The 11,412-nt window shown below is 31.2% G+C and overlaps 2 protein-coding genes across 4 annotated transcripts; both read left to right on the plus strand.

The window, feature by feature from the left end:
• Positions 1-2,570: 2,570 nt before the first annotated feature.
• Positions 2,571-5,562, plus strand: LOC100500386 (RsfS domain-containing protein). 3 transcript variants are annotated; one of them, XM_041011591.1, is made up of 5 exons: positions 2,571-2,960; positions 3,065-3,152; positions 4,209-4,306; positions 5,274-5,323; positions 5,377-5,516. In XM_041011591.1, the coding sequence occupies exons 1-5, from the start codon at positions 2,685-2,687 to the stop codon at positions 5,396-5,398; spliced, it is 534 nt and encodes a 177-aa protein (XP_040867525.1). In that variant the 5' UTR covers positions 2,571-2,684; the 3' UTR covers positions 5,399-5,516. The 3 variants fall into 3 exon arrangements, with proteins under 3 accessions (XP_040867525.1, XP_006601757.1, NP_001237246.2); XM_006601694.4 differs by having other exon boundaries at positions 2,571-2,750; positions 2,811-2,960; positions 5,274-5,516; NM_001250317.2 differs by having other exon boundaries at positions 2,574-2,960; positions 5,274-5,562.
• A 1,497-nt stretch (positions 5,563-7,059) lies between these two features.
• LOC100809809 (3-oxoacyl-[acyl-carrier-protein] reductase 4) lies at positions 7,060-11,169 on the plus strand. Its single transcript, XM_003551789.5, has 11 exons — positions 7,060-7,429; positions 7,531-7,673; positions 8,316-8,369; positions 8,820-8,900; positions 8,974-9,019; positions 9,113-9,207; positions 9,534-9,566; positions 9,876-10,010; positions 10,104-10,197; positions 10,277-10,359; positions 10,857-11,169. The coding sequence occupies exons 1-11, from the start codon at positions 7,264-7,266 to the stop codon at positions 10,887-10,889; spliced, it is 963 nt and encodes a 320-aa protein (XP_003551837.1). The 5' UTR covers positions 7,060-7,263; the 3' UTR covers positions 10,890-11,169.
• The last annotated feature ends 243 nt before the right edge of the window (positions 11,170-11,412 follow it).

Consider the following 11,412-nt stretch of genomic DNA (forward strand, 5'->3'; position numbering starts at 1 on the left):
CAATTGTTTTCTTCTGTAAATTTATTCCTTTATTTAAAATTGTGTAATGCATAATTGCATATAGTTTTTTTCTTTAAAAAAAAAATTACTCTGAAACATATAGGAAGTGTATCCTTCATATTTCAGGAAAGTTATTAAAAGGGGCCAAATTTCAAATTAATGTGGTGAGACATATGATGAAATCATAAAAAAATTACACAATTTTTTTTTTGTCTAAAGTTGTTGTGAAAAAATAAATGATTTTTATTTTTTTTTAAATTTTAATGTGAGATTTACGGCTTCAAAGTCTTTTAATTTTTTGTAAAATATTTATTATAAGTCGTAAATTAATTTACGACTTCGACATCATAATTTTTAATGAATTTAAATTAGTTTTAATTTATATTTTTATTTAATATTTTCTATATAATTTTTTATTTTATATTTTTGTATATTATTTTATTTAATATATTTTCTATATTTTTATATTATTTCATTTAATATTTTCTATACTTTTTACGAAGGTTGATGATTATTATTTATTTTATAAATTATAAAATTAATGTAAAAAAAAACTTAAATTTAAATAAAAATAATAATAATTAGAGTGACCGAAGGATATAATTATAGTAATTGTTCATTCAAGAAGTTAACGGTTAATATTATTCTTTTTCAATTTTATGTTTATATTTAATTTGTATTGTTTATTTTATATTAATGTATTGTGTTGTTTTTATTTTAATAAATAATTTCATTATTAAAATATTTTTTTATTAATATTAAAATAATTTTATCAAATAAAATTAATTAATAATACTATACGAAATTATTAATGTACTTAATGATAGCTGTAAAAATTAACTAAAATTATTTTTAAAAATATTTAATATTATTTAATAAATTATAAGTTAATATTGTTTGTTAATATTAATAACAAAAATATTTAAAACATTGATTAAAAATATTGAAAAAAGCTAGAAACTAAAAATTAAAAAATAATTATTTAAAAATTACAATATTTTTTTAAAAAATTAAAAGACTTTGAAGTCGTAAATGAATTGATGACTTCACATTAAAAAAATTAAAAAATCAAAAGTCATTTACTTTTTTATGACTTTAGTGAAAAACTAAAAACAAAAATCGTGCATTTTTTTACGACTTCGTCATTAGAAGTCATCTGGTACCCCACAACTTACTCCTATTTGGATATTAATTTTAAATTTGTCCTCATTTGGTAAATTATAGAAAAGTTATTCCTTTTTGATAACTTTCCTTCATATTCCATTGAATCAAACTCAATGGTTAAAAACATTAGACATTTTAACTTCTACCTGTTACTACATTAAAGACCAAAAAAACTATGTACCACCTGATCATTTTTGTGTCAAACCCAATGATCAAGTCCAATATCTTTATTTGTTGAATCAAGTATGAATGAAATTGACTCACCATATAAAGTGATATATGTTATGGTTGTCAACATCTTATCTTTGTGGTATACAAAGATAAAATATGATTACATCATCATGTTTAAGCTAAAAATTAGTTTCCAAGTCACTTAGTAACATGGAATGTAAATTGGTCAATGGCGTGTAGAATAAAAAATTAAAATTGGAAATGACAAATTTGAAGGAGAGCAGCAGAAAAGAAAAATGGAAAAAAGCCATTGATTAAAAAAATATTTTATCTAATGGTGGTAAATAGCTTTCCCATTATGGGAGATTTGAAACACTTCTCTACACTAGAATCCATCATTTTTAAGCTAAAAATATGGTTTTAGGTGTCATCCTAAATTCACTCAATATCATAGAATGTGAATTGGCCAATGATAAGGAAGGCAAAATAGATTGATAGGATGAATTTTAATTTGGATCAAGATGGACCACCAGCTAAAAACAATATATTAATCCATTAAAAATTTATTTGAAAAATCCTATTAGTAAAAATTAATTTAAGCCATTCATTAACAAAATTTTCATGGATATCCATCCAGGGCAAATTTTAGGCCGGCCTCAGTCGGGCCTTTTCTTAATTGGCATCGGTTAAGGAAATTTTTAACTAACATATACTATGTAAGTTTCTTAATGATGCCAATAGAGGTTGTTTTTGCCCAAAAATTACCCCAATTGACGTTGATCAAAAGATAATCTTCTAGTTGAGGTTGGTTAAGAAACAACCGAAGTGTTGTTAGTCAAAAATTCTATTGACCAATGTAAAACAAGAAAAATTATTACATAGTTCGATTGAGGTTGTCCAAAAAATTATTTCAGTTGATATCAGCAGAATAACACTCCAAACTTATGTCAGTCAAAAACTATCCTTGTCAACATTGATAAAAAATTATCTTGATCGATATCGACTAAAAAATTTAAGGTTGATGTAGATAAAAAATAATCTTAACCGATGTTAAAAACACAATTAAATTTGATCAAAAGAATCTCAATTAATATTAATTAAAAACAACATTCACTGAGGTCAATCAAAATATACCTTAATCAACATTGACAAAAAAACTATTCTGACCCATGTTGGCAAAAAAAAAAAAATTGTCAACTAAGGACAATTTAAAAATAATCGCAATGGATGTTGGGCGAGAAAACCTCAACCAACACCAGCTTAAGCTGAGGTCGACTAAAGCAACCTAGCTGTGGTTAGTTAAAAAGGGCTAGCTCTGATTAGTGTGTGAGCTATTGGTACGCACGCTAATGTTGGGAGTTATACGAGCTCGAACGTGGTTGCGATATTCAGAGCCCCTTCTTCAACCATGGAAGGTAGGGTTCTCCTCTTTGTCCGCCATTGACGGCCGTAAACACCACCTTCTGAATCTGCAGGAGATCGAGACAGTTCTGACCGACGTTAAAGCTGACGACGTTAAGGTGATACCAGTTCCCAAGCACTGCGATTGGGCTGATTTCATGGTACTCGCCACTGGCAGGTCCACCTGGCACGTCAAGAACATCGCTCAAGCCCTAATTTACAAGGTAAGGCACCTTCCTTCCTTCTTTTCTTTCAAACTAAAAAATACTTTTCATTTAATTTTTCTTTCAACTTTTATTCATATTTATATTTTTCTGTAAATAACCAGGCTAAGCAGAAACAGAGAGGAGTTGAACGAATGATGCTACCGAGTGTGGAAGGTCAAGCAGGAGGAAAGTGGATCGTCATTGACTCTGGTTACTATCTTATGCTTTTATAACTTTGTTTTTTTTTGTTTTGTTGAATTTAGAAATTCCACTAAGTGCAACTCTAAGGAAGCAAAATTATAGTAACGAGAATTGCTTGTAATTGATACAATATCATTCCTTAGCATCTTGACTGAGGTTGATAAAATGTGGTATGATGTTATCAATAATACCTCTCACCAGAGAGCTACTCATGCAGTTTAAGTGAAGGCTCTTATTCTTTCCTAATTAATTACACATGCTACGTTTGACTACTGACTAGTTAGTTAGTAACATAACTACTATTACCATGTTAATTAGGTTGTTGACTCTGTAACATAACTCGAGTATAGCATTGTGTATACTTGTATTTAAGCAAATGCTACTTTGTGATACAAGATATTCATTCAATCAATAAGATACTGAGTTTATTCTTGATACGGTGTTAGTTTCCACCTTGTGCTATCTCGTATTTTCTTTCCCACTGTATTGCTTTTATTTTATTTTATTTTTATCGTTTTCTATCTGGTTTCTTCCATGGAATCCATGGCTTCCGACCTCGTTCTTGAGCTTCAGAATCCTTACTCCCTGCATCTAAAAACAAATCTTGCACTCATTCTCATTTTGTCACTGTTGAATGGAGCAATTTGCCATTCTTGGGTGCATGTGTCATGCTCGTGGGTCATGACTCTTATTTAAGAATAAACTGAAGTGTGTCTGTTACAACTACTCCAACATTGTTGTTTAACCCTTTGTACCCACCATGGGGGTGTTGCAATATAGCAAATCTTTCATGGATCACTTACATGTTCATTCCTTCTATTGCTCAGAGCATCTCGTGGCTTCGGGGAAAAGAATCTCTTTATTATTTGATTTTAGGTTTTAGTAGTTCTTTTCCCTGTCATTTTCTAGCTAAAGAGTAGTTTTTCTATCAATCTGTTCTTTTTAGATGATGTCTGATATTCTAGATTAGTGGTCATTTCTTATTTTTTGTCATAAAAATTTCAAATGAATTGATTTATAGTTCTAACATGACTTTTCCTTATTGATTCATTTCTTTATGTTTAGGTAAAGTGATAGTTCATGCACTCGATGAAAAGGCTAGAGCTTACTACAATTTAGAGGGTCTTTGGACCCCTGGGGGAATTCAAAATGAACATGATGAGGTAAGTACGAGGCTAGCTTATATTGGTCTCACTTGTAAGAAAGTTAGATTTAGTTCTGGTATATAAGTTTAATATTTAGTCCTAGATATTTGAAGTTTGCTGAATAATTTTGGAAGCTACTATTTTACATTTGAATTTAGTAAGTTTTGTTCTATTCCTTTATCAATAGGAAATTAGTATAAATCGTCAGAGCTGCATTCATAAATTTAGGCTTTAATACATTTTAATCCATCTACTATGACCAATTTATTATGATATTTTGTAAGATGTGAGATTTGGGTTATAAAGAGGGGGAGGGGGGAATTTAGATTATTTTTTTTTTGGGGTAAATTATGATATTTTGATTGGTAGAGCAAAGAGGGTTTAAAACGGTTTAATAAGGTTTAGTTTATGAAAAAATTGAATAAAGAAAGAGATTAGACGAGTTGGGATTTATATTATGATCTCTATACCAAATCATAAACTTTCATTCACTACTTGGATTTATATCATGACATCCCTATACCGAATCTTCCAATGATGGTGCCGGCTACTGGGCAAGCCTTTAAATTTATTATGCCTTGTGGTTGTGGCCAATTCTTGAGCCAGTTGTGTCAATAGTGGTTCAAAATGATGTGAGAGTGGCTGCCAACTGGAAGTTCTGCTTGGTGGAGGTCTCAGGGCAGGCATTTGACTGCTCAGGCAACTGGGGCTAGATTTTGAATCATCTTTTTTTATAATGTCCATGTCTCGAACCTGAGACCATTAACATGGTGTTGCATTAAGCAAACCCATCAGTCCAGGTTGAGGACCGACAGATTTTGAGTCATCTGGTTAGGCTTATAGTAGACGTCTTGGGTGAATTAGGCTTGAGGAATCACTTATATAATTCTTTATTATTGTTGTTATAATGATGATGTATTCTTGAGATAAATTTTGTAGCTTGACTGATTCGAGTGATTTACATTTTTTCTTTCTATGATTTTAGGATTTACAAAAGGCTTTGGTGAAGGTTCGTCGGAAAAACAATTCAAAGAAACCTGCACAAAAGAATGCTTAATTGGAGTTTCTATGCAATAGGGGCTAAAGATACCTGCACAAAAGAATGCTTAATTGGTGTTTCTATGCAAGAGGGCTGCAAATAACCTTTTAAAACTGTGGTTTCTGACTCTGCATTAGATGTAATTTTACTTGTTCTGAATACAAATTTTTACAGGTTGTCTTGCTGCAATGCCAAAGTTAGAAAAGAGGTAGAGCTGAAGAAGTTTTCATGTTGTCCTACAATCGTTTTTTTACTGAATTGGTCGTAAAATTGATGAAGAGTTAATTTACGGTTTGTAAGTTTAATTGTAGTTGCATTGGTAATAATAAAATATATACTTTTAATATTACATAATATATTAAGTAATAAAATATATAAGAAAATTTAGGTGAAAAATTTAATTAGCACAAAATAATCATATCACAAGCCCTTTGAAATAAAAATAATTATAATAAATACATTATAACAGTTTATACATAGATATTTTCTGACTTTTTATTTAAAATATATTTTAGAATTAAAAATTAATAATTTTTAAAAGGCCGATTTATATCATTTTCTGTTGTATTGGTTCTCATTCGGTTAAAAAGTTATAATCCCATCTGTTTTCATTAACAAACTATGCACCCAAACATACTCTACAATTTCTCAAATATGTTTCTATGTCCGATTAATTTTCTTCTCCTCTCATCTGCATTGAATCAAACAGATCATTGCAGTAAAACAATCCTGTTGTACGAACTTCTTCTAACATTGTTCTGTCTTTTCGGTAAGAGATTCCGTAAAAATGCAATAAACAACAGAAAACTGAGATAATGGGCGAGTATACAACGAAAATCTGGAGCTTTGCTTGGGCTTTTTTCATATTCAGAATACGTGTGAATGAAATAAGCTTTTGGTGGCGGACGGAAAATCGAAAATTACTCTATAATTCCTTCATTTTATCAATAATAGATAGAGATGGATGTCATATTACACAAATTACATTGAAGATAGGCATTTTCTATATCGTGATCGTTAACATCTATCTTGTTTTAGATAATGACTAGGATGGATGCTTTCATTTCGTATATTTAAAAAGTGTATTTGAAAATGGAATTTTGAAGAAAAAGAAAGGAGGACATCTTTTATTCTTTTATTTTAAAAAATAATTATATAGTTTTTCTAAAAATAAATAAAAAAAATTAATATGCTAATATACCTTTATATTATAAATTACAATATTTATTTAATAAATTAAAAGGGAAGTATATAATTATCTTTAAAAATATTTACTTATTATTATTTTAATTATAATTTAAATGTAAAAATATTTATTTATTATAAATTATAATTAATAAATATTTATCTTGTGCAATGCAAAGACTAAAACATATTCTTTTTAATACATTTTTTCATTATTAAATAGAATTTTTTTGAAAAGTACAAGATTTTGTACGTTTCACTTTTTTTAATAAATTTATTCACAATTTTAAATAATAATAAAAAAATCATATGCTGTAAAAAAAATTATATTAAAGACTGTTATAAGGATTTTTTTATTATTGAAAATAGCAAGAAAATGTATATTGTTGGTGGGTCAGACACGGGTTGTTTAGCTTAGGTGAACGGTGTATCAATTCTTAATCTTCACCATGAATGAAAGCGATGCTTCCTAGTGGAAAAAGATCTCCATTTACACTTTTACCCTCGACATACTCAAATATTCTGGCAAAATATAAGGGGTCACACGGTAAATGCACATCCTCCCCAGACCACACTCCCATCTTCGTTACCATCGCCCTCTCACTAACAACATTCACACTCTGCGGAGCTCCCAAAGCACTAATCTAACAAACGCAATTTAAAAACCGCAACAAACTTTCTCTCTTGCGTTCACACTTATTCTCTGGCTTCTTCTTCCATTTTCGCTTCTCGTAGCGTTTTCGGAACAGTTATGGCTTCCATTGCCGGATCCAACTGCGTCGCTCTCCGAACCGCCAACTTCGGCGCCTCCGGTAACCGGAAAATCGGCCAGATCCGCCAATGGTCTCCGATTCTCACGAATCTCCGTCCCGTTTCCGGTCTTCGTCACCGATCGAATACTCCGTTTAGCTCCTCCGGTACCGATTTCCTTTTTTTTTCAATTTATTTTTGCTCTACGTTTTAATTTTCAATCGTGTGTGTTAAGCTTTTGGTGATTATTTTGTACGTGTAAGTGTAGGTGTGAGAGCACAGGTTGCTACTCTGGAGGAAGCAGGAACCGGAGCAACTCAGAAAGTGGAAGCGCCGGTTGCAGTGGTGACCGGAGCTTCCAGAGGCATTGGCAAAGCGATTGCACTGTCATTAGGTAAAGCAGGTTGCAAGGTTCGTCTTCGCAAATCCTTGAGCATAATCTGTTAGTGAACGATTCCCTGTTGCAAGAAATAAAATAAACGGTTGACGATTGTTTTTTGTGAATTTCACGTAGTATATCTCAAATTTCTCAATATACGTATATCGTTTGCAAGTTGTTGTTTCCAACGTAGCGATATAAGTTGCTTTAGATTACTTTTGGTTAGCAAAAGTAATGGTTTGCAATTTAAGTTACTTAAACTTATTTATATTTAAAATTTAGGTGTTGACTGTCATACACTATCTGTGCAAATTTTTTTACAATATCAATTAACTAGGAATCATACTTGAGATGACTTTTAAGGTAATTTATTATAAAAGTTAACAAACTTGTCATGATGATTTGACATTGGAGGATAGTGTAAACAAAAACCTTTATACCGTGCACCAAAATTAAATTCTAAAATGAAACTCATAAGAAATATGTTTCTGGCGATAGTGATGCAATGTTGAAGATCCAAATTATTATATGATTCTCTTTTTGTCAGTTTTTGTCACGATATGGAGCATTCCATGGAACTTTCTTTATAAAGTTAAAGTTGTCTACATTGCTGTAATACCATTGTGATTTACTTTGGGATTCTGATGTTTAGTTTCACGGGCCTTGTATTGCAGGTTCTGGTCAACTATGCAAGGTCATCCAAGGAAGCTGAGGAGGTTTCCAAGGAGGTAAAATTTGTCTCCTGAAATCTGTGGGATTATTATTATTATTATTTGTGCATTGTTGCTATTTATGTCTTAGTTTTTGTGCAGATCTCATCTTGGGGCCATAATGTAGACTTTTTTACAAATTCTGAAATGAACTTATGTGATTACTTTCAATTTTTTTGTACATTTTCTTCATTGGCAATATACTTGAGACTGGGATATCCTATAATATCAACATATTTATTAGCATAACTGCTAGCAAATTTGTTTTGTATCAAATGCTTGTTACGATTATAAGTTTGGTGGTACCTCGCCAGCTGCTTGCCTCTATAATTTTACACTCTGATGCTCATCTTTTTCTTTTACCTAGGAGAAAGGAGTGGTTGCCTGAACTGCATTAGTTTGTTTAGTTACACATTATTTATACATTATTTTACTTGCGCATTAATTTGTTTTACTATTTCCTTGTAGATTGAGGAGTTTGGTGGTCAAGCTCTTACATTTGGTGGAGATGTTTCTAACGAGGCTGATGTGGAGTCTATGATTAAAACTGTGAGCAGCTACTCTTGAATCATTAGATTGACCTTATTCTACCTTGGCTGCTTCATGACTTTCACATCTGCAGGCAGTTGATGCTTGGGGAACAGTTGATGTATTAATAAACAATGCAGGTAAGTTGGAAAGCTCCTGTGGTTGAGCTAACCTCTCTCCCTCTCCCCCTCTTTTTCTCTAGGCATTCTCAAATAATCATATTATGATTTCAGGAATAACAAGAGATGGTTTATTAATGAGAATGAAGAAATCTCAATGGCAGGATGTTATTGATCTAAATCTCACTGGTGTTTTTCTTTGCACACAGGTAAATATGTCCGCAATCTGAGTTTGTGTGAAATTCTTGTTTAGTTTAAGAAAACATTTTCTGTTTTCTCATATATAATTACAAAAATGTTACTTTTTTTTCACTTTTGTTGTTTTCAAAGATTTGTACATGAAATAGTAAAAAAAAAATCCTGTTTACAGTATTTGCTGTACAAATCTTTGGAAACAATAAGCAAAATTAAAATAAGGAGGCATTTTTGTAATTATTTGTGAAAACAAAAAATCATAAAAATGTTTTCTCAGACCAAACAAGTGTAGGCTTTTCTTTATTTCTTTTCAATTGGATCTGAGAGTTTATTTTTGCAGGCTGCTGCTAAGATTATGATGAAGAAAAAGAAGGTGACATACCACTTAATTGTTCTTTTATGATTTTTTTGTTTTGAGAAATCCTTGGTAAAAAGTTCAATCGACAACTCAAGTGATTAATTAATTCAATGACTGGTTACCCATTAACCATTCTTATATCATTAATCTGTGAAGGGATTAAGTATTACTATAGTGAAAAACTGAAAATATTTATGCCAACAATTCCTTTTGTAAATTTTAGTGTTTTTAGCATTCAATCTATTGCTGTCTTGTTTCATGATTTTCAAGATGACAGCTAGTGGTCTCTAAGATCTCTAATTCATGATACCTGTGGTTTTGCAGGGAAGGATCGTCAATATTGCATCAGTTGTTGGTTTGGTTGGCAATGTTGGACAAGCCAATTATAGTGCTGCAAAAGCAGGAGTAATTGGCCTGACAAAAACTGTTGCGAAGGAATATGCTAGTAGAAACATCACTGTAATTTTCTAAAAATCTATGCATTTCTTTCTGGCATAATAGGTTTGCAATATCAGTTGATGTAATTATCTTAAACCTTGTTTTCCTTACCAGGTTAATGCAGTTGCTCCAGGGTTTATTGCATCTGACATGACTGCCAAGCTAGGACAAGACATTGAGAAAAAGATTTTGGAGACAATCCCATTAGGTGAACACTAGGAATACTTTAATGGAAGTTTTAATTTGTTGAATATGTTGTTAACTTACTATTTTCAACTTGGATTCAGGAAGATATGGCCAGCCAGAGGAAGTTGCTGGACTGGTTGAATTCTTGGCTCTTAATCAAGCTGCCAGTTACATCACTGGGCAGGTCATTAATTTATTCCCCTATATATATATGACCTATTTGGATAAAATAGCTAACTACTCGTTCTAATCCTTAAAATTCTAGACATTATGATCTATTTGGATTAATTTCTCCATCAGCACTTGAGAAATAATGAGGTAAAAGGAGTAAAACTTTTTTTACAAGTTAACATTGAGTTATGCACTTAATTTTTTGAAAAGTTAAATAAGAGTTTTTAAATAACTAAGGTGCATAAGTTGATTTTGATTCATTTTTATCTTTTTTATTTTTTTTCCTCCTATAAGTGCTTGTTAAGAACTTTTTCCAAATAAGATCATTCTTAAGTTTATTAGTTGCGTCTGATAACCTGTCCTGTCCTGTCCTCTCATATTAGGGTTCTGTAACTTCTGTTGTTTACCTGTATTTCCTTTTCCTTTTGTTTTCTTTGTTTGGGTAAAACCTGTATTTATTTTCCAGTTATCATTTGAAGTGTTTATTGACCATAGAATTGCTTGATGCAGGTTTTCACCATTGATGGAGGTATGGTGATGTAAATTAGCAATCCTTTTACCTTGCAACATGAGCTTTTGCACTTTTAAACTACTTCTGTACGGTGATAGTTTGTTCTTTGCTGAGTTTTGTTTAAGCTAGTTTTACCCTGTGATTTATCGTAGAATATTAGTTGAAATGCAATTCAGTCACTTTTGGCACTAGCTCTGAATTGCTTACTGATGAAATGCAATGTGTCCAGCATCTTGTACCATTTTGGTTTTTATGGTCATGTCAGCAGAATAGGCATAATTCTTATATGCAATTCAGTCACTTTTGGCACTAGCTTTTCCTTCTTGGATGTTCTTTCAGGGAACTGTCTCATTTAAGCAAGCATTATTATGTTTATTTTCTGGTTTCCCGAAAAGGGGTATGCTTTTAGGCTTCCTATCCGAATTACTATTTTCCATTTCCATTTGCAATCGTGCACAATTGTACCCATGATTTTTCCTCATTCAAGCTTGGATTTGCAATACTTTAATTTAGTATTCTTTCTTGGTCTTGCGTCTCAATTTTCTTACATAGGAA

This window comes from Glycine max, chromosome 18 (assembly GCF_000004515.6).
Source record: "Glycine max cultivar Williams 82 chromosome 18, Glycine_max_v4.0, whole genome shotgun sequence".
NCBI lineage: Eukaryota > Viridiplantae > Streptophyta > Magnoliopsida > Fabales > Fabaceae > Glycine > Glycine max.

Excerpts from the sequence above, each read along its gene's own strand:
- LOC100500386 (XM_041011591.1), top strand. The coding sequence starts at position 2,685 with ATGTTGGGAGTTATACGAGCTCGAACGTGGTTGCGATATTCAGAGCCC. Across the intron at positions 2,961-3,064 it reads CTCAAGCCCTAATTTACAAG|GCTAAGCAGAAACAGAGAGG; the intron begins GTAAGGCACCTT and ends GTAAATAACCAG. Across the intron at positions 4,307-5,273 it reads TTCAAAATGAACATGATGAG|GATTTACAAAAGGCTTTGGT; the intron begins GTAAGTACGAGG and ends CTATGATTTTAG.
- LOC100809809 (XM_003551789.5), top strand. The coding sequence starts at position 7,264 with ATGGCTTCCATTGCCGGATCCAACTGCGTCGCTCTCCGAACCGCCAAC. Across the intron at positions 7,430-7,530 it reads TACTCCGTTTAGCTCCTCCG|GTGTGAGAGCACAGGTTGCT; the intron begins GTACCGATTTCC and ends GTGTAAGTGTAG. Across the intron at positions 9,020-9,112 it reads TGTATTAATAAACAATGCAG|GAATAACAAGAGATGGTTTA; the intron begins GTAAGTTGGAAA and ends TTATGATTTCAG.